We start from the raw sequence: 23966 nt of genomic DNA on the forward strand, positions 1-23966 counted from the left end.
CATACGCTGGAATTCCGAGCGCAACTGGGGAACGAACGGTGCCATAATGGAAAGATGTAAAATTGTCGGCGAGCAGTTCATCACCAACTATCAAGGACGCAAAATGAAATCGGCCGGCACACTGGAGATGGATTAGGGAGTTCATCTGCTCTGGGAGGCGGAGGGGTAAAGGAGTTTTGTGGACAGGGGACTCGGCAGGAGGGGGGGGTGAAAAGGCAACGGAGAAGACGGCAGATGGATGCGCAGAGTAAAGAACAAAACCTCAGCTCTCAGCCACCAATATTTTAAAAGTCAGAGAAAGCCACAGGGGACTGATGTCAACGTTTTCTTTTTTAAGGGGGAAGGAGGCTGGAACATGGGGAAAGGAAATAAGAGGAGAGACTAAAGCACAGGATGGACGAAAGCAAATTTGGAAAAAGAGGATGTTTCTGTCCTGGGATAACAAAAAACGAATCTGTCTTCGCTAATGGATGGTGGCATATCAAGTGAAGGGTCCGCAGCTGACTGTGTTGTGTAAACAGTAATATTTCTTAGAAGTCGCAGAAGCTCGCCTGGGACCTTTTAAGCTGCTTGTCTGATCGAGATGAAGGGCCTCTGTTTAAAACATTCACAATTAATTATTGGCTATTGCCAAGGTCATTCAACTTTGGAGTCGTGTTTTATTTAATTATTATTGTTGGTGTCCTTAGTAAAACCTATCTCTATGCAAGTGTAAAAATAACGTTTACATATTTTTTAAAATAGACTACAGTATTGCTCAGTGACACGCGTTGTCCAACTTGCCACGTCGTGTTTTGTTCAAAGCAACAGATTATTTCCCACTCGATTGAGTGTGGCCGGCACTCATCATCTGTATACAGCCTTGAGCCAGTAGTGAGAAAATTCCACATTCCTATGGCGGGATCATCAAGAGTATCCATACGACAACCATTGTTGACTTCCCCACGAAGCGGCACTTATTTTACCCACTAAGAATGTATGAACGGCTGAGCTGAATCCCAAACCAAGAGTTGATTCCGAGGCCGCGTGCTGATATGAGTGCGCCACGCGGCCGGATGTAAATCTCAGCATGGGTTGTAGACGTTAAACAAAATCAGAACAAATTACTCGCAAAAAAATAAACCCATGAACCAATGTAAAAAAAGAAAATCAGCTGATTTTGCATGATACAATAAAGCACAGTGGGTGCACGTGTGCCGTTGTCTTAAGGCTGCACACTGTCAGCGCATTGCTGCGTTAAGTGTTTGTGTGCTATTGTTGGGCCAAGAGGCCCCGTCCAGTGGTAAACGGCACCTTATAGAAGCAGCCGCATACCTCTCAACCCCTTATCAGTGCCCCTACCTTACTACAGACCAATTCAGACCTTACTGGTCACCCCGTGCCCTTATAAATCTCAACGTTCATCCTACAACGCCCGTATTGAAACGGCTGTAATCCGTATGGACCCGAAAGACTCAATTTCTCCGCACAATAATACGGGTAGACCGTATGGGTGGACAGGTATGCAGTCAGCGGGGATAGTTCGTATTGATGAACATCACTCGTGATCTGTATATCATTTTTCTCAAAGCTTGGTTCAATACCGGCATGACAGGTGTATGATGAAATATTGGTACTCAAGCTGGGCAGCCACGCTTCCTGGCTACAACGTAAATATGTATCTACACAGGCAAGTAAATGACCGTAAAATCAAACTGATCAAATTATCTACTGTGACGAGTTAATTAAAATGAGTCAATCAATACACCCTTAGATATACATTGTTCAGCCTTCCAATATTTCACCAACAAAGATAACCATTGTGCATTGTTACTGAACTCTCTGTGCCTTTAAAGGATCACGGCATAAACTTGAGTGATGTGAAACCTCATTAAATTGTTCACACCTTGCAGCATCCACGAACAAAAAAATACATATAATGATCCTCAGAATGGATACAAAACACTGCATTGTTGAAGTCTACGCATGCGGTGCGCGAGCCTCAAACTGACCCTGGAGCGTCGCTTCACACGTCAGCTGACTTCACACAGCAGCCTTTGCAACAGTTCCAAAACCGCCTCCCACCCCGCAGAAGAATTTTTTTTTTATAGAGCGCCCTTCAATACGCTGGGGCATTTCTGAGCACTTCACATCGCATCTCATCTCAAACATAGGAAAGAACACTGCCGGTCTTCTTGGTTCTTTCGGTAAAGTCACGTAGAAGGGAAGTAATAAAATAATAAAAATAAAACATAATAAAATAATTCTCACGACGTTTCGGCCACAACGCAAGCTTGCGACGTTTCTCTTCTACGTGACTTTACCGAAAGAACCAAGAAGATGAATCCCTGTAGTCACGAAAGCTTTAAATCGAAACACTTCCGGTGCCAGCTGTGCGTCTGGACACAAGGTGACGTAGCACTCTGCCTGCAGCAGACAATAAGCCTGCAAGTAGTAGGGTGCGACGATTGCTATGTTTAATCCCAATTGAGACATTCGAAGGGATTTTTTCGAATCTGGAAAATGTGGACCCCAGACGCCGGCACACGATGGCCTTGTTCTTGCGAACGTTGTCAGGGGATCTTGAACTTCCACTGTGAGTGAAGAACATGGCGCGTGACATCATCACGTTTATTATACCCACAGTAATTATAATCGGGGCGGCCGCCGGATTTGAACTGTGAACCTCTGCAATATTACCCGCAAGCATTTGTTTAAACGCATGGAAATCCTGGACCGGTTTAAACTTTCATCAGTCGAGAGGCGTGCCTGTTAAACAAACGCAGTCGGCTTGTCCTCTGGCACGAGCGAGAACTCTCCATGAATGTTCCGGAGCCCAATTACCAAAACACAGCAGCGGCACTGTACAGCATGCACTGTGGCCTGTGGTGGTGAATTGTGAGCAATAAAACAATAACGGGGTCTGTGTTACACCACTTACAAAAAAATAGATATAATATTTTTGGCACAGCAGCCGACATTCCGTTGCAGCCATTAGTGACGGGCCAAATTGTTATTGTTATTTAAAGATGATGAAATCATTGGCTGTTAATTTATTATGTTATTATCCAAGACACACCACATGGGGTGGTGCGGCAGATAGCATGGCGTTCCATGATCCACGCTGACGTGGATCTGATTCTTGACCAACGGCTAACACGGGCGGCGAGTGATATCAGAACAGACCTTGGGGTGTGGGTGGGGGGGAGTCCCCTTGACCCATCCTGCACTCGCCAGCATGGTGAAGTATGTTCGAAACGTGGGTCGAGGCTTTCATCAACAGTGGACTGCCGAATTCGTTATCGTGACACACAGCCGCACGTAAAATATGTTGCTGTATCGATGCTCCCAGTCAAGTTGTGGGAGGCCACTCGTTCTCATGCGCTGCTCTTATTGCTGAAGAGCTGCGTTTTGTGTTGACTCTGTTGTCCTTCCCCTGCACCTCCGATTAGCGCGGTTGGCTATGTAATGTGCGAAAGAAGTCCAACATGCATACTCAGAGTCTGGAACTCCCTTCCCCCAGCCGCCTGTGCTGTTGGTTCCCTGTCCCTGTTCAAGTCTAGGTCATGACCTTCCTCTGTTCCTCTGCCTCCGACTGTATCTTTATCTACGTGACATAAACAAGCCTCTTTCCCTAGAATGCCACATGCCGACGGTTTCGTGCCATATCTTGACAGGCAGTTGCATTTTGATGCTGAAAACATTAAACTTTCATATTTTTTAATAACTGACACTGAAGCCCTTTGTCAATCCACTGCTGGATGAACAGCCTCCCTTCCCACGCTGTGTCGGTTGTTTGACCACGTTTCACTTCGCGCTGCGCAGTGCAGGTGTGGCGCGATCGGTCGGGAGGTTCCCAGGACAGGTTCAGATGCCTCTCGCCGCTAATGTTAGCTCAAGGCCAGGAATCGAAAATAATTCGGTTCAAACAAAGCAGCGCGGACTAATCTACATCGTACGTTCTATTGGCAAGAATAATGAAGCTCCTTGCTGATCGCAGGATACTGAGAAGCCCAGAGGCATGGCCTTCAGAAGCCAGATAGATGTTCCCAGTATGAGGCAGGAAAGGACCCATTTCACTGGCCATTCTACATGGAGTGAGCTGGCTGTGGTTACAAGGCCATGCCGTCAAATGCCTTCCATCTCCACGGGTGGCCGAGGCCAGATGTTGGAGCCTTCCCCCTGCCCATATTGAGCAGCAATCAGCTGAGTGCACAATGAAATAATGAAATGCCTGCCCGAGACACACGCACACACAAAAAGACAGAAAACCCTCACGCACGTGTGGAAATTGACTACTATTGTTTCAGCTCACCCTTCCACCCACCCACTTCCATTGGCGTCTAATGAATGAATTGGGTGGGCTATCTGATTCGCCAGTTCTTTGAGCAATCAATTAATTCAATATTTCAATAGACAGAGTGGACGCATAGATGGATGGGGCTGCTACGTGGTGGGAAGCGGAGGGCGGTGGAAAAATCGATTGTTGTAATGTAATTCTATGCTCCCCCCACCGAAACTGACCAGCTTGGTTTAGTATGGTCTACGACCTCACCGTGACCTGCAATGGTGTGGGCAAGGCTCTCATCCACCAGAGGATTGACTAAGGGCTGTAGATCTACAAGTAGATTGATAGACCGCTGTGCAAGTGACAGGACAGGAGAGCAAAAAAAAGGCGTCCACCTCTTTGCTCGCCGTCCTGCATACACAGAGAGTCTAATGAGACGTAAACAAGATCATTGTTTTTTTACCCTTCTATCGGGCAACAAAACTGAAACCTTTTAACAAGGAGTCATGTTTGCATAGACCACAATACCTGCAGTCGGAATGCAAACAAAAAACATAACTCTGAAAATGTATGCAATGTCCTTGAAGTTGATTGGTCCACACCCGAGACAGCTTTCTTTAGAGCCTAGTCTCACATTGGGTTGGACCAGATGACGCCAAAAGGCGCAATTATCATATTTTATTACTGGCAAATGAGATTCCAATGGTGAGACATAAACAAGGCTGACGAGAGCGGCGAATCACCGCGTGTCTTGCCGAGTGTATTATACACACACGTGCAACCATACCCCGGTTAACGTCGGGAATGCGTTCCCGCAAGGTGCGACGACGGCTTATCGAGACGACGTCAATCGAAGCGATTGACAGGGCGAGGTGGAGGCGAAGGCCGAGAGGCGACGTGGTCAGAGGAAGGTCGACACAGACGACGCCGTCAGCGCGGTGAGTGCGGCTTGAGGCGACGCAAATGAGGTCGCGGGGCTCATAAAGTGACGACGCATGTGTGAAACGACGTTAAAGGGGGAGACGTCGATCGGGGTGTTATTGTATACACCCTGCATAAACAATGAAACAGTGGGGGACATTTAAACTGCGTAGAAGCGATAGACATATCGCATCAGAACATGTGCATTAAATTAATAAATGCGATTTATCTCATGAACATGTCCGAACAACAGCACTTCTATTATCAAAACAGATGTTGACTGAAGACCTATGCTGATGGTGCATTGAGAGGGTTATGTGAAAAGGCAAAGTGAATCATGCCCATAAGTGTCTGCCTTGATTATCTCACAACCCTAAGTCAACAGCAACCAAGCGAATGCTTCCTCTTGTCCATACCACAAGCGCTACTGGGTTTAACGACAAAGTCAAGATCCGAACGGGTTAAAGCCGTAAACAATTCCGACAGACGCGGATGCGTGTATCCACCCTGAGCTACCAGCCCCAGTGTGAGTGTGCACATGCAAGGAGCGTGTTCAATGTAAACGGATTTTAATTGTGAAAACAGAAGCGCGAAGCTCTGCAGCAGTCAACGTCGCACTGTGAGCCAATGATTTGTTTGTTGTTGTTGTTATAGTCGGAGATTACAGTAACGCGAAACATACTCGGTCAGAAAAAAACACATGTACTTACACATTCCTTCGTAAACATAATAATGATTACGCTTGCGTATCAACACACATATACGAATCGGACCGCCACGTCGCAAAGCGGCCGCGAACATTTATGGAATCAATGGAGATCATTCTTACCGTGAATCAGGACCCATATGATGTGCCACACGTTCAAGTCCATGGTTCCCAAACAGCTAATTTTGGGTCCAAAGAATCCTAAAAACTCCAGGCAGAGCGATGACGGTGAGACTTATTGTAGGTTTGCAAGCAGAGGCGAGGAACAAACCAGGGCGCTTCTCATTTTCAGAATAAAAAAAAAACACCAATGTCCTCTTTTGTTACATTTTACATCTCAACATTTATTAACTCTGCCATAATGTGGCACAATCTCGACCAAGGACTGCTCAAGATTCGGGGAAATGCTTGGTGGGAGCCGGAGGAGTTCTGAATCTCGCGTGCATCAGGGGAGGGTGGAGGGGTTGGTGGGCGGAGAGAGGGAGGGCTTCTTGGCGGTTGATATGGGTTGTTTTTTTAGAAAAGCGTGGTGGACGGGGGGTGGGTGGGAATGAGGATACACACTGGGTTGGAGGCAGCAGTGAAACAGGCTGCGATACACACAGCACGTACGTACGCACGCACGGTCTCGGATTTTTGCGGTGAATCTGTCTGACCGCTGTCCCCTGAAGGGGCTTTCAGAATGGTCTTCTTCAGCCCTCGTTTTCCTTCGTCTTGAAACGTTCGAGCACAACTCTTTACCAGACACAACTCCGAGACGTGACATCACACGCAGACTGCCATGTCGGTCTCTGACGCGCGAGCTCATAAACTTAATTAGAAAAAAAGGGAAAGCAGAGGTTTCGGCTCGTGGCCCTCTATCACCCACCAGGAATGAAGGTGTGCTACATTTCCCCACATGCCAAACACTCGTTCATTGAATTGGCTTAGACGTTGCAATGCAGGACCCGCCTGAATATTGAGTCTTGAGACTCGGGGATTTGACGCGCGTAAATAACTGGCGTTCATCAGTTTAACACGTAGGCTTTCGCGACCGATATCATCCATAATAGAGGTTGTTGTTTTTGTTTGGGTTAGATCGCGGAAATATATAAATGTGTCGTTAAATCCGCCACCACCCGACACAGCCAACTAGTAAGGGTTGTCGCGTAAACAGACGTTCATGTAATTATTACATTTACGGGCCACTTCACATGAACGACATCCGCAATGCATTTCCTGTGCAAACATCGCTCTACATTCCCCCCAAACGCTCATGAAGTGGCAATTAAACCACATTTTTGTTATATAATGTAGAGTCAAATGTGACTTGCTTATTTGGTCGCTAATGTGACCAAATGTGTTTAAACTAAATGTTCCGGATAACACGCAAGTTTGGCAATGTTTTTCAAATTAGCAAGAATGTTAATCGCCGCTCTGCTGAAACCCGCCGACGGAACAGCAGACTAGGGATTTTGGGACACTCATGGCGATCCCCGGTCGACAACTGTGGCGGAGCGACAATCTTCCAACTGCGCGCATCGCCCATGAGCATGCACTGCTACTGCAGCAATGCGTCTGCGTTCAACCGTATTCACCTTAACACACGGCAAACAGCTCTGAGCGAAAGCACAAGCCCTTCTTTGGACATGCTCGCAAGCTGACTAATGGCTGTTAAAGCAAACGATGTCAAGCTTCGTAACAAATTACCGCCGCTTCCCCGACAGCCTCTGCCCTCCTCACCCTACTCGGCACGCACGTGCAGCCAGGGCAGACGCGTCACGGGTGCCCCGTGCCAAACACATCCACGGCAACCACGCACCGCAAAGGAGGCTGCTGGACTTTGGAAATTGTCATTGGTTCACCATTGGAACCTCATTGTCATTGGTTGGCACACTGGCTCTGATCGATGTGACTAAACCATACCTCTCAGACCGGGTCACTTCGAAGAGACTTCATCCTCTCATTTGATCATTGGAGGGATTCACTTCCGAGTTCTCACGATGAGCTTCGCCTGTGTGGGCTTTGTTGTTGTTGTTGTCCTGCACAGCCTCTGTAACGCGGACTCTTGCAAATGGGACACTCCCACTTTGACCAACGCAAAGACTTGGTAACATTTACCTGGAGTGTGAAAATGTTCTTCTTCTTGAGTTCGCTGTCCAAGCGCAGGCTCAATTTCTTCCACCCGACCAATAATGCTGTTTCGACTTAGCCAGCTGGGTGGTGTAGCGGTAGAGGGCACGGCTGAGAAAGTCGAAAGCTGCTGGTTCAAATTCTGGTTGAGCCTGGACTCAAGTCAACAGTGGTGGCTCTATTGAAAGACTCGCCCTGACATGTATGGACTTTCTACCACTGCCTCCGAGCTATAAAAGGAGATAATTGCCGCTCCACACTTAGTTGAGTGGGAACAAATTGAGATTAGATTTTTTGTATCTTACAGTCTTGATTGCTTCTGTTCGTTTTTCCATTCAGCCCCACGTTCTTCAGGTCACCAAGCAGCACCATCTTTTGTCTGCATCTTTGGCCTTTTCCTCGATACAACTCCCTCGGAACTTCCTTCCACAAACTTCTCGGAACATTTCGTCCAATCCAGCCCTTCTGCCTCCAGTAGCATACCCACCGTGGCACGTTCTCGTTTTTAAATCCTTTATATTAAGTTCACTTGCTTGCTTGCTTGCGCGCTTACGACCGTGCAAATCTTTCGGTCGTTTTTTAACCCACTTCCCGTGATCCAATCGAGCTGACATTTTGCACACAGACTCGTTGTGCGTGACAATTAATTTTCGTGAAAATTTTTTTCCAAAATTTTACACTTTTTAGGAAAAAATAAATTATATTTAATTACCAATTGCTTAATGGTGGCAGGCAATCATCTGACCCATAGGTGGCAGCCATCTCAAGCCAGAGGACGAGAGGACTCTAGCCGCCACGCATATAAAGGATTTATAGTGAAAAACTTTGTTTTTACGGGTTAATTTTTTATTTCTTTCGATCAAGCTGATTTCTCTGCGTGACGCTAGCCCCCACATCTCAGAACATTCCATTTGTCTGAATGTGCTCCGTTTTAAGGCACGCACAAGAACATTATAATTGCTGTATATCAACACAAGCGTGAGCAGTTGCGTTGCCCGCGTTAGGCGAGGATCTTCAACTCACTCGCACTGGCCACGGTGGTGAAGTATGGCCGCAATTGCTTTCCACAATTACGAGTGCAGCCCAAAGCGTGAAGAAAGCCATGCTAGGAATTACAATGAGAGAAAGAAGGAGAGACGGGTGGCTTTGGAGATACAGCATACGGAAGTTAGACACCACAATGACTGTTCAAAAATATTAGCGGGCTTAGGCAGAGCACGTTGCTACAAGGTACGATGGCCAGTGGTCAAGACTAACAACACAGCGGCAGCTTCAGGAGGGAATACGCATGACAGGACATCTGCCACGGACATGGAGCGATTAAATCCGCGCATGTGTAGGCGCTGGATGAATGTCCACATCGCAGGGAGAGGTAGCCATGGCTTGGGAAGGCCTATCGTCCAGCATTTGATCAATCATGGCTGATGACGATGATGTATTTAATGTGCGTACATATTTGGTGGTATACATACTCAACACTCATTCCAAGCCATTAGAAAGGGGAGGATTTTTTGGTTTCCACTGCATTTGCACATGACCCTCTGACCTTAAACAATCCCGCTCCGCTCAGACCCAGCAGACATCATTCACACCACGGGAGTTAAAGCCTGTGCTGAAAGCTACTTATTGGGTCATTTGAGCTATCCTCGGTTTGAAAAAAAATCACAAAAAATCCTTGAAAATGTTCTCACAGAAGCAACTCCAGAAACATGTCCCAAGATTGTTGTTAATAATTCCAGCCAAGGCACGAATGCCAGTTGGTACCAGTAAATATGTGGCACACAGTGATTGGACAAGAGTATTCGTATCGGGTTGAGTTGAAGATATCATGCAATTATTTTTTGTATTATTGCGGGTCTGCCTGGTTTATAACTTCAATTTGATTGCTTTTAGGCAAAAACATGATCAGAGACAAAAAAACACCTTCGATTTTAACGTGGCGATGAAGAACATGGGAATAGAATAAATCTACACAAAAGTCAAATGTAATGCACACAGTTGCCAATGGACAGATAGGCTGTTTGTTGCTTTGTCTATGCAATAATGTATATGATTTCCATCTGCTCATTCGTTTGAGAATTCCTCACATGTTCTCGGGAAAAGCACAAAATCCCGAAACCAGTCACTCCAAAACTCGCCACACAGCTGACTCACATCAATGGTCACATCCATGTTTTTTTTTTTTAGAAAATTGCAAACAAAATTATGTTAAATTCTTCTTCATAAAAAAATATACAATTTGATGACCATACTGTTCTTGTGGCGTTCGCGTGCCTGTGCTCGGACACACCTGTGCTGGTGTAATATCGCGTGCCGATAAACCACGTCGCTCGCGCATGTGTTGCGTTTCCGTGGGCACACTTCGGTACGCAGTCGATTCGCCCAACGAAAATCGAGGCTTTCTTCCTGGACTGGCTTTGCAGCTTGTTTTTTATTGCAACCAGCCCAAGTTTTAATGAAGTAGATTTCTAAAACATGTGAACACGAACATTTTTTTCTTCCAAATCTGATACTGTTTTCTCCAATTTATTAGATGCCCTTTGCTCCTATATGAAAACAAAACGTTGCTGGTACATCTTGCAATCCGATCCGGTGTGAGTGTGTAACCAGATTTCAGTAATATTATTGACACTGGGCACAAGTTTCAGCCACTGGAGTGCCTTATAATCTCCAGAAGAAATAGGGCCCTACTTGTTTGTTCTTCCACATTTTAAACATACGTACTATTGTCCTCAGCCAGCACGGTGCGTGTGATGATCATCAAACGATGGACACGTGCTGTTGACTTGCTAGGTAGGGTGGGGACGAGGATTAAACGTTAGCAGATTCAGTGTGCCTGACCATGAGCAGAGAATGTGCAGGCGACACACACGCCTGCAACTTGCTATACAGTACTACATAAAAACTGTCATTTTGGAATGTCAGTACACACCTAATTTCTGGTATCTATTTCTAGATTTGAAGCTTTCGTGACTGCAAGGATTCATATTCTTAGGTTTTTTCGGTAAAGTCACATAGGTAAAACATTACAATTAATAAAAGTAAAATAAAAATCACGACGTTTCGGAGGCAATCCACCTGAAGACGGAAGCTTGTGTTGCCTCCGAAACGTCGTGATTTTTATTTTATTTTACTTTTATTAATTTTAATGTTTTACCTATGTAGTAGGTTCAAATTAGGTGCACACACACGCAACTTGGAGGCAACACTATTTATTAAACGGTAAATAATATAACACTCTACATGAGGTGGTGACCACCTTCCTCAACTCACTAACACTCTGGAACACGACACAGACTGGACCAGGCAGGCAACGGCCTGCCTGGCCCAGGACGACGACTCGGGACTTGACGACCGAAGATGTCTTCACCTTGGAGTACAGTACAACAGCAGCCTCGCTCTGCGTTCACACCACGCTTATATTTGGTTTGGCGTGGCTGGCTCCGCCCCGGCGTGGCTGGCTCTCTTCAGGCCACGCCTCCCTTCCCAGGACACGCCTCACTTCCCCCACCTCTGGGAGGGTCCGGATCCCTCCACCACGTGACCCCCCAGGCACCCCCTTGGGGCCCCCAGCCTTCGTACGGGCCGACACAGTAGTGACCTTTCTCTGTCACTACATCACCCTCCCCTGTATAAACACACAGCCGTCCCCGGCTGTAACACAACTGTGAAACATCGAAAAGGTGTGCCTCCGAACCAACAACATCAATAAATGACCGGCGACCGATAAGAAATACAATCACGTAATATATACAGAATCGACGAGGGTAAAAGGGAACCGCATAGAAAACGGGGAATTAACAACAATTATACATGAAAACTGGCTAACCCACTTACGCTCCAGCACAGCCCCCCCCACCTTTCCGACGTGGCGTCACAACTAGTAGCACGCGTCGGCCATATCGGTGGGATTTTAACCCAGTCTCTCTCCAAGACACGCATCGCAGCATATAGCTGTACCGACCGAGCTGAGACCCAGTCTCTCTCCAAGACTCGCATCGCAGCATATAGCTGTACCGACCGAGCTGAGACGACCCAGTCTCTCTCCAAGACTCGCATCGCAGCATATAGCTGTACCGACCGAGCTGAGACGAGCCAGTCCCTCTCGAAGACTCGCATCGCAGCATATAACTGTACCGACCGAGCTGAGACGACCCATCGTTCACTCATTGCACAACATGCACCCTAACAACTGAGGGATACAGTCCCAACGTAACAGGACAACTCCACCTGAACCTTACGAATCTCCAGCCCACTGTTTCAACGCACCTCCGAGTGTCTCACTCTCCGGGCCGTCAGGTCAAGCCATCAGACACAGCATGATGGGACCACACTCTCTGAGCCATGTGAGCGCACAGCCCACTTGGCTAGACAAGCCACGGAGTGTCTCGATCTCCGGGCTGTCAGGTCAAGCTGTCAGACAGCATGATGGGACCACACTCCCCGAGCCATGTGAGCGCACAGCCCACTAGGCTAGACAAGCCACGGAGTGTCTCGATCTCCGGGCTGTCAGGTCAAGCCATCAGCCATTGCATGACGGGACCACACTCTGAGCCCTGTGAGCGCACAGCCCACTAGGCTAGACATACCACAGAGTGTTTCAATCTCCGGGCTGTCAGGTCAAGCCGTCAGCCATTGCATGATGGGACCACACTCTCAGAGCCCTGTGAGCGCACAGCCCACTAGGCTAGACATACCACGGAGTGTTTCAATCTCCGGGCTGTCAGGTCAAGCCGTCAGCCATTGCATGACGGGACCACACTCTCCGAGCCATGTGAGCGCACAGCCCACTAGGCTATACATGCCACGGAGTGTTTCAATCTCCGGGCTGTCAGGTCAAGCCGTCAGCCATTGCATGACGGGACCACAACGTTCATGTTAGACACGCAACACTCACTGGGCCATCCTGGTCAGGACCTGCGCCCCAAGATAGGTGACAGCCAGCAGCACAATTACAAATCCCTGGCAGCATGTCACCATCGCAATTTAACACCATCACAACACATACAATTTGAATTATGATCCCCCACAGAACTGATCCAATGCCGAACAGGTACGCCCAATTTGTGACGATCCCGAATATTCAATGGTCACAACAATACACCTCACATCCCGTATCCGTACACATCATCTCCGAGACTCGCATTGCAGCATGCAGCTGTACCAACCGAGTGGAGAGAGCAACGCAATTTGACAGCAATTAACGGAAACGCACCCCCGATCGATGTAGAACACAAGGGGCATTCCCGCACAAAATACATCATCTGTGCAACAACGGACAGGAGCCAACCAGTGAGGTTGAAACACACCGAACCTGTCATTTGAAAAACCCCTTCAACATTAACCATGGGACTCAGGGCATTCGAATTTTGAGAGCAAAACAATACACAAACCCCAAGAATCGCCGAATTGATTAATACAGTATATGCAGTATATGAATTTCGTACAGTCAATCATTTGGTGCAATGCTCCATCCAGTCCCCACATGGCAACACACACAATCACTACTCCAGACAATCCGTACATAGTAAATAATCACAAGCAAGTACCCAACAGTCCATACACTGTTAACAATTCCAAGCAAAGCTCCATACGGTCTGTACCTTGGCAAAAATGACGATCAAAGTTTCTTACAGTTACACGTGGCAATCACGAGCGAAACTCCATACAGTATACACAATAACAATGGCGATTTCGCAACAAAACGATGTAACACGAGTCATTAACACGGCAACCTACAGGATATCAACGGAGCTCGGGACACCAACACGAATTAATCATTAACTACACCCAGAAGATACCGATCTCGACGCCGTAATTAACAGCAACACTTGTTACAAGCAGAAACCCCCATGGTCGCCGCGTCAATTTATCACGCACACAACCGGACAGTGCCGGCCCGAGCCTCTTGGGGGCCCTAAGCAGAATTTGATTTGGGGGCCCCCCTCCCACCACGCAGACTCATCTGTGCTAGAAGATTATTGACACAAATGTCACACTATAATGTTATAGCGAATATTATAAACGAATACAGTGAGGTTATGTATTAATAAAAAATAAAAACAACACTTAAAATACTTCACTCTTTTATTAAAACTTCTGAATACAAACGGTCACAAAAAACATATTAAATAAATTATTTGCAAATGTGCATTAAATGTGCAATCTTTTAAATAAAACCAAAATAGACAAACATTAATCTAATCAAAAATAGAATGTTACAAAAAAAAAGATACTTAAATAATGAAAGCAAACATAAGAACAGCAAGGGTTCAACAATGTCAACTGTACAACAATGACCTCAAAATCGTTCCTTCCTAGCTTTTCTGGAGGCAAAGTCACTAATGACATCATTGTATGGTATTGCTTGGCCAACTTTGTTATTAATACTAATGACTGCAAGTCCACTTAGTCTTTCCTGGGCCATTGATGATCTCAAATATGTTTTTATCAATTTGAGCTTGGAAAAGCTCCTCTCTGCTGAGGCAACTGACACAGGCAGAGTGCAGGCTATCCTGAGAGCTACCCAAAGATTTGGGTAAAGCTCACACATCTCATTTTGTGAGAGGTATGTGAGAAGCTCAAAGGCAGTCATCATAGTTTGGGGAAGTTCAGGAAAAAAAAAAAACGATTCGGGGGCCCCCTGGTGGCCAGGGGGCCCCAAGCAGCCGCTTAGTTCGCTTATGCCTCGGGCCGGCCCTGCAACCGGACGAACACGCTCCGCAACCCAGCGAGTTAAAAAAAAACACACGCGATCGCAACCCGGCGCACGTAAGATGGGTGAAGATTATTATTATTTTTTTCTTGGGGCCGGGTGCTTGTCATGTCACGACTCGCCTGGCAAACTGTGAATAGTGGAGGGCGGCAAGGTGGAGCACTGGGACGGCCCGAAGAATCTTTCATGGTGAACACGGCCTGCTCTTGCGAACCCATCCACCTCTCGCGCTCGAGCTGAAGACTGGAACTCCCCCTCTGCAGGCGTTGATGTCGGCGGGAGCGGCATTTCAGCAGCAGGAGCGGCGTTCCCGCCGCCGAAATGGCGGGAGCGGCGCTTTGGCGGGAACCGCGCCCCGACCAGCCGCCGAAATGGCGGGAACCGCGTGGCCCGCATGGCCGGGCCTCCCCTGCCAGCCCCCGCAGCGACGATGGTGTCCTCTCCCCGCGGCTCCGTCGCTCCATTCACGATGGCGGCGAAGCAGCAGTGTGGTGCCAGTCCCGCCGCTCCGCGTGCAGCGCCATCTCTCTCTCTCTCTGTCACCGGGGCTGCCATCCCCGGGGCTGTCCGAAGGATGGTCGTCACACCGTCCCCGTTGTACAAAGGCGTCCAGGTGAGTTGTATATTTGTTTTTCGTGTGCCCATTTTATTTCCCTAGGATAACACCTAGCAATATTTATTTTTCCAACTTCTGACGCCAAATGTAGTAGGTTCAAATTAGGTGCACACACACGCAACTTGGAGGCAACACTATTTATTAAACGGTAAATAATATAACACTCTACATGAGGTGGTGACCACCTTCCTCAACTCACTAACACTCTGGAACACGACACAGACTGGACCAGGCAGGCAACGGCCTGCCTGGCCCAGGACGACGACTCGGGACTTGACGACCGAAGATGTCTTCACCTTGGAGTACAGTACAACAGCAGCCTCGCTCTGCGTTCACACCACGCTTATATTTGGTTTGGCGTGGCTGGCTCCGCCCCGGCGTGGCTGGCTCTCTTCAGGCCACGCCTCCCTTCCCAGGACACGCCTCACTTCCCCCACCTCTGGGAGGGTCCGGATCCCTCCACCACGTGACCCCCCAGGCACCCCCTTGGGGCCCCCAGCCTTCGTACGGGCCGACACAGTAGTGACCTTTCTCTGTCACTACACCTACGTGACTTTACCGAAAAAACCTAAGAATTCTGGTATCTAATAAAAAAACAAATTAGTGTATGTACTTTATAGAATAAATGCAGGTCCTTCATTCGCAGTGTATAAACAAAAATACGATATCTTGGTATCGTATTTGTGACGTGCAGGTGTGGCTTGGTAGTAAACATGATGGCAGCGGGAAGCCTTTTAACTGAGTCCGGCATGAAATTTATGCCCAAAAAAATCTAGAGCATGCACTCCAGTCATATGCACACGAACAAATGTATCGCCTTTGTATATTGCTCCTGAACATTCAGTCTCATTTATAGTTTCATTTTTCCTAAATAGAACAGGACATCATTTTCATGAATCTAAAATAATGTAGTGTAATAGATTCTCCAACTACTTCCTACGTAGGCTTTTTTTGTGCGGTTGGGCTGTACACTGTATCTCTGATGTGTGACCCAGTTTTACCACACGTTGTTCCAGCACGATGTTGCTGAAGAAACTACCAGCACTTCGCACCTCCAAAACAAAGTTCAACATCCATACGTATGTAGTAGGTTCGAATTAGGTGCACACACACGCAGCTTGGAGGCAACACTATTTATTAAACGGTAAATAATATAACGCTGTACATGAGGTGGTGACCACCTTCCTCAACTCACTAACACTCTGGAACGCGACACAGACTGGACCAGGCAGGCAACGGCCTGCCTGGCCCAGGACGACGACTCGGGACGTGACGACCGATGATGTCTTCACTTCGGAGTACAGTACAACAGCCTCGCTCTGCGTTCACACCACGCTTATATCTGCTTTGGCGTGGCTGGCTCCGCCCAGGCGTGGCTGGCTCTCTCCAGGCCACGCCTCCCTTCCCAGGACACGCCTCACTTCCCCCACCTCTGGGAAGGTCCGGATCCCTCCAGCACATGACCCCCCAGGCACCCCTTGGGCCCCCAGCCCTCGTACGGGCCAACACAGTAGTGACCGTTGTGTCACTACATCACCCCCCCCTGTGTAAACACACAGCCGTCCCCGGCTGTAACAAAACTGTGAAACATTGAAAAGGTGTGCCTCCGAACCAGCAACATCAATAAATGACCGGCGACCGATAAGAAATACAATCACGTAATATATACAGAATCGATGAGGGTAAAAGGGAACCGCATAGAAAACGGGGAATAAACAACAAATATACATGAAAACTGGCTAACCCACTTACGCTCCAGCACAGCCCCCCCCCCCCCCCCCCGTTAGAATCACGCATGCAATGACAGTCACCCGTTAGCACCCCCCCGCCTTTCCGACGTGGCGTCAAAACCAGTAGCACGCGTCGGCCATATCGGGGGGGGGAATTTCCATGTTACCACCCCACCGCCTTTCCGACGCGGCGTCACAACCAGTAGCACGCATCGGCCATATCGGGGGGGGGAATTTCCATGTTACCACCCCACCGCCTTTCCGACGCGGCGTCACAACCAGTAGCACACGTCGGCCATATCGGGGGGGGAATTTCCATGTTACCACCCCACCGCCTTTCCGACGCGGCGTCACAACCAGCAGCACGCGTCGGCCATATCGGTGGGAATTTAACCCAGTCTCTCTCCAAGACTCGCATCGCAGCATATAGCTGTACCGACCGAGCTGAGACGACCCATCGTTCACTCACTGCACAACATGCACCCTAACAACTGAGGGATACAGTCTCAACGTAACAGGACAACTCCACCTGAACCTTACGAATCTCCAGCCCACTGTTTCAACGCGCCTCGGAGGGTCTCAACCTCCGAGCAGTCAGGTCAAGCTGTCAGCCATAGCATGACGGGACCACACTCCCCGAGCCATGTGAGCGCACAGCCCACAAGGCTAGACAAGCCACAGAGTGTCTCGATCTCCGGGCTGTCATGTCAAGCCGTCAGACACAGCATGACGGGACCACACTCCCCGAGCCATGTGAGCGCACAGCCCACTAGGCTAGACATACCACGGAGTGTTTCAATCTCCGGGCTGTCAGGTCAAGCCGTCAGCCATAGCATGACGGGACCACAACGTTCATGTTGGACACGCAACTCTCACTGGGCCATCCTGGTCAGGACCTGCGCCCCAAGATAGGTGACAGCCAGCAGCCAAATTCCAAATCCCTGGCAGCATGTCACCATCGCAATTTAACACCATCACAACACATACAATTTGAATTATGATCCCCCACAGAACTGATCCAATGCCGAACAGGTACGCACAATTTGTGACGATCCCGAATATTCAATGGTCACAACAATACACCTCACATCCCGTATCCGTACACATCATCTCCGAGACTCGCATTGCAGCATGCAGCTGTACCAACCGAGTGGAGAGAGCAACGCAATTTGACGGCAATTAACGGAAACGCACCCCGATCCATGTAGAACACAAGGAGCATTCCCGCACAAAAGACATCATCTGTGCAACAACGGACAGGAACCAACCAGTGAGTTTGAAACAAACGGAACCTGTCATTTCAAAATCCCCTTCAACATTAACCATGGGACTCAGGGCATTCGAATTTTGAGAGCAAAAAAAAAACTAGACACAAACGTCAAAAATCGCCGAATTGATTAATACAGTATATGCAGTATACGAAGTTCGTACAGTCAATCATTTGGCGCAATGCTCCATCCAGTCCCCACATGGCAACACACACAATCAATACTCCAGACAATCCGTACATAGTAAATAATCACAAGCAAGTACCCAACATTCCATACCCTGTTAACAATTCCAAGCAAAGCTCCATACGGTCTGTACCTTGGCAACAATGACGATCAAAGTTTCTTACAGTTACACGTGACAATCACGAGCGAAACTCCATACAGTATACACAATAACAATGGCGATTTCGCAACAAAACGATGTAACAACACGAGTCGTTAACACGGCAACCTACAGCATATCAACGGAGCTCGGGACACCAACAACGAATTAATCATTAACTACACCCAGAAGATACCGATCTCGACGCCGTATTTAACAACGCCGTTACAAGCAGACACCCGCATGGAAGCCGCGTCAATTTATCACGCACACAACCGGACAAACACGCTCCGCAAACCAGCGAGTAAAAAAAACACCCGCGATCGCAACCCGGCACACGCAAGATGGGTGAAGTTATTATTATTTTTCTTGGGGCCGGGTGCTTGTCATGTCACGACTCGCCTGGCAAACTGTGAATAGCGGAGGGCGGCAAGGTGGAGCACTGGAACGGCCCGAAGAATCTTTCATGGTGAACACGGCCTGCTCTTGCGAACCCATCCACCTCTCGCGCTCGAGCAGAAGGCTGGAACTCCCCCTCTGCAGGCGTTGATGTCGGCGGGAGCGGCATTTCGGCAGCAGGAGCGGCGTTTTGGCGGGAACCGCGCCCCGACCAGCCCTCGAGTTGGCGGGAACCGCGCCCCGACCAGCCCTCGAGTTGGCGGGAGCGGCGTTTTTGCGGGAACCGCGCCCCGACCAGCCCTCGAGTTGGCGGGAACCGCGCCCCGACCAGCCCTCGAGTTGGCGGGAGCAGCGTTTTGGCGGGAACCGCGCCCCGACCAGCCCTCGAGTTGGCGGGAGCGGCGTTTTGGCGGGAACCGCGCCACGATCAGCCGCCGAGTTGGCGGCCCCACCGCGTGGCCCGCATGCCTGGGCCTCCCCCCGCCAGCCCCCGCAGAGACGACGGTGTCCTCTCCCCGCGGCACCATCGCTCCGTTCCCGATGGCGGCGAAGCAGCGGTGCGATGCCAGTCCCGCCGCTCCGCGTGCAGCGCCATCTCTCTCCCTCTGTCACCGGGGCTGCCATCCCCGGGGCTGTCCGAAGGATGGTCACACCATCCCCGTCGTACGAAGGCGTCCAGATGAGTTTTGTCTTTGTTTTTCGTGTGCCCATTTTACTTCCCTAGGATAACACCTAGCAATATTTATATTTCCACAACTTCTGACGCCAAATGTAGTAGGTTCGAATTGGGTGCACACACACGCAGCTTGGAGGCAACACTATTTATTAAACGGTAAATAATATAACGCTGTACATGAGGTGGTGACCACCTTCCTCAACTCACTAACACTCTGGAACGCGACACAGACTGGACCAGGCAGGCAACGGCCTGCCTGGCCCAGGACGACGACTCGGGACTTGACGACCGATGATGTCTTCACTTCGGAGTACAGTACAACAGCCTCGCTCTGCGTTCACACCACGCTTATATCTGCTTTGGCGTGGCTGGCTCCGCCCAGGCGTGGCTGGCTCTCTCCAGGCCACGCCTCCCTTCCCAGGACACGCCTCACTTCCCCCACCTCTGGGAAGGTCCGGATCCCTCCAGCACATGACCCCCCAGGCACCCCCTTGGGCCCCCAGCCCTCGTACGGGCCAACACAGTAGTGACCGTTCTGTCACTACACGTACATAGACTCACACAGAGACCCGTAGACTCACACAGAGACCCATAGACTCACACAGAGACCCGTAGACTCACACAGAGACCCATAGACTCACACAGAGACCCGTAGACTCACACAGAGACCCATAGACTCACACAGAGACCCGTAGACTCACACAGAGACCCGTAGACTCACACAGAGACCCATAGACTCACACAGAGACACCCGTAGACTCACACAGAGACCCGTAGACTCACACAGAGACCCGTAGACTCACACAAAGACCCACAGACTCACACAGAGATCCGTAGACTCACACAAAGACCCATAGACTCACACAGAGACCCATAGACTCACACAGAGACCCGTAGACTCACACAGAGACCCATAGACTCACACAGAGACCCGTAGACTCACACAGAGACCCGTAGACTCACATAGAGACCCATCGACTCACACAGAGACCCACAGTGTGTTGTCCTCTCCCCGCACCACCGATTAGCACGGTTGGCTATGTAAGGTGCGAAAGAAGTTCAACATACACACATACTTGAAGCACATCAGTCATCGCACACAGTACGCCCCGGGATCTTATCAGAGAGCAATCATTTCTTAAGCTCACAATCCGATGCGCTCATCATGGGCACAGCACAGACATCAATTTGAATAGGCGAGGCAATGCAGCGTTGTGTGTATGTTAAATACCTCGAGGCTCTGAATTTAATTCCACACGTGTTGCACGGCACGACACAGTGAGTTTCTCTCTCTCTCTCCCCATAAAAGGAACCGTCGATCCCAAACCCACGCTTCAGTGACATGCGCTAAATTCCCATTGAGAAAAAAAAAACACCCCTCAAGGTTCTAGCCTCAAGATGTTTCTAAATCCATAGGTACTTCAGCATCTGCTGATCATTAACATAGGTTATTTTTGTTAACTTGACAAGGTGGACAAGTAACGGACACACAAGGATTGGGCATTCCTTGTCATTAGACTGTGGGATGTGTTACTACAGTGCATGGAGGAAATATGTTCGCTAATGAGGAATGGTAATAGCTCACAGACTTATGTTTAGTTTGGCGGTTTACCACGAAATTAATAGAAAACTGAACGCTATTACAATTTATATTTTATGTTCACTTATTTGACATTTGGCACGGAGTGGTGGCACAATGCTTGGCACACTTATGGACCTTTAAACTTGAGTGTGATTCTCGGCCACAGACAACTTTAGTGGTGATTGAACTATTTCACCAATCCTTGGCTGACACCATAAAGAAACACTCATCCAGCACGGCATTAACACAACGGCTGTCAATCAATAGTATTTCATTGCATTGTGTACAACGACTAACAATGCGTCTCAGCTGCAATATGTGCAGTCTAGAGCAACCAGTCAAACACATCTCTTTTGCTACGCGAGAGCCGAGTGGAGAGTGATGGTGGTTGTTGTTGGTGGTGGTTGTTGCTGTTGGTGGTGGTGGTTGTTGTTGGTGGTTGTTGTTGGTGGTGGTTGTTGTTGTTGGTGGTGGTGGTTGTTGTTGGTGGTTGTTGTTGGGGGTTGTTGTTGGTGGTGGTTGTTGTTGTTGGTGGTGGTGGTGGTTGTTGTTGGTGGTTGTTGTTGGTGGTTGTTGTTGGTGGTGGTTGTTGTTGGTGGTGGTTGTTGTTGTTGGTGGTGGTGGTTGTTGTTGGTGGTTGTTGTTGGTGGTGGTTGTTGTTGGTGGTTGTTGTTGGTGGTGGTTGTTGTTGGTGGTGGTGGTTGTTGTTGGTGGTGGTTGTTGTTGGTGGTTGTTGTTGTTGGTGGTTGTTGTTGCTGTTGCCAGCCGCACCGGTTGTCACCCGGGGCCGATCACCCCGCACATCCAGGTGATGAGACACGGACGCTTTGAGGTTTGCCCGGTGGTGGACATCGACTGCTATCAGTGTCGGGGTCAACTCCCCCCCACACCTCCTGTCACGCCGCCACAGTTCTCGGCTCACCCAATTTCTCCGTCTCGTTTCACTCGAGGCTCGCCTCGAGCTGTGTGGTCTCATCTCTTTTTTTTCCTCTCAGCAGCCTTCCTTTGCCAAAAGTGGAAATTATTTGTGTGGCTTTTTTTGCTGTTGACGCGACCTCACTCTGCGATGCACTCCGTGTTAGCTCCAATATTTCCGGTGTTAGGCCATTGGTAATTGCTAAGTCTCTCTTTTTTCATCACAGCAATAGGAAATGTTTAAAACGTGACTTTTCCAAGATAAACAGGGATAAAAGTGTACATATCACGAGAGCTGTAGGAGGGATCCCTACATCTTCGGCTTGTACCGCGTGGTGTTCGGCATTATGTCCGACGTTTTGCTTCACGTGCTTCTCCAGGAACCGAATTGCCCATGGACAGCCGGTACAACCGTGAAACAGCCGACCCCGTAAGATGAACTTCCCCGGGCTTCTACCGATGCACCTCACGACCTTCTGAGCGCGTGCATGCAAAGTAAAAACCCCTACACGGTCAATCGCACCTCAATATTCAGGGGACACTACAATTCGGCTTTCTTTTTACAACGTCTGGCCATCGCTGTCATTTCAGCTTCGTGTCACCTTGCGCGCACAGGATTTGTGGCTGGAGCAGGCGGGGAGATAACCACATCCATATTCCCTGCCCCCGAGGGCTGTCTCGTCCCATCATCCATCCTCGCCATCCGCGCGCCGAATCTCTGACCGGGGGAGATCATTAATCTCTCCCTACTGCGTGGCTGGGATCAGAGGACTCCGTGAACGTGAACTCCACCAGGCACGCACTTGGAACCATCAGCAAAAAAAAAATGCAATAAAGCTTTGAAAACTACCGTGCGTATTGTTGTGTTTATATTCTTGCCTATGGCAGCAATTTGTTCACGAGCTAAATGCCAATGTCAAGGTCTGTTCACTTACGGCGAGAGGGCTTCAATGAGTCCGTGTCGTTTTGCTCTTCCTCCTCCGTTGAAGGGCCGCAGAGTACAGCGGTTTATTCATAATACGTGTTAAATTTACAGCGGTTTATTCATAATACGTGTTAAATTTACAGCGGTTTATTCATAATACGTGTTAAATTTACAGCGGTTTATTCATAATACGTGTTAAATTTACAGCGGTTTATTCATAATACGTGTTAAATTTACAGCGGTTTATTCATAATACGTGTTAAATTTACAGCGGTTTATTCATAATACGTGTTACATTTACAGCGGTTTATTCATAATACGTGTTACATTTACAGCGGTTTATTCATAATACGTGTTAAATTTACAGCGGTTTATTCATAATACGTGTTAAATTTACAGCGGTTTATTCATAATACGTGTTAAATTTACAGCGGTTTATTCATAATACGTGTTAAATTTACAGCGGTTTATTCATAATACGTGTTACATTTGCAGCGGTTTATTCATAATACGTGTTAAATTTACAGCGGTTTATTCATAATACGTGTTAAATTTACAGCGGTTTATTCATAATACGTGTTAAATTTACAGCGGTTTATTCATAATACGTGTTACATTTACAGCGGTTTATTCATAATACGTGTTAAATTTACAGCGGTTTATTCATAATACGTGTTAAATTTACAGCGGTTTATTCATAATACGTGTTAAATTTACAGCGGTTTACTATACAGTACTTGTTATGGCCCATAGCTTGGGTTGCATGGCCACAAGCCAGAGGTGTGGACTCGAGTCATGTGACTTGGACT

At 48.4% G+C, this 23966-nt stretch overlaps 1 protein-coding gene and 1 long non-coding RNA gene across 2 annotated transcripts in view; one reads left to right on the forward strand and one right to left on the reverse strand.

Annotated features, from left to right (window-relative positions):
* The window catches only part of LOC144721980 (integrin alpha-11-like), a 62132-nt gene extending 55782 nt beyond the window's left edge, over nt 1–6350 (reverse strand). The window contains exon 1 of the mRNA XM_078599997.1: nt 6018–6350. Within this exon, the coding sequence (XP_078456123.1) occupies nt 6018–6060 (43 nt within the window). The 5' untranslated portion in view covers nt 6061–6350. The remainder of the gene's footprint in view (nt 1–6017) is intronic.
* LOC144721983 (uncharacterized) lies at nt 4906–23081 on the forward strand. The gene is made up of 3 exons (XR_013586004.1): nt 4906–5205; nt 22613–22727; nt 22824–23081. It is a non-coding gene; the product is annotated as an uncharacterized LOC144721983 (long non-coding RNA).
* The last annotated feature ends 885 nt before the right edge of the window (nt 23082–23966 follow it).

This window comes from Lampetra planeri, chromosome 13 (assembly GCF_965212315.1).
Source record: "Lampetra planeri chromosome 13, kcLamPlan1.2.h2, whole genome shotgun sequence".
Lineage (NCBI taxonomy): Eukaryota > Metazoa > Chordata > Hyperoartia > Petromyzontiformes > Petromyzontidae > Lampetra > Lampetra planeri.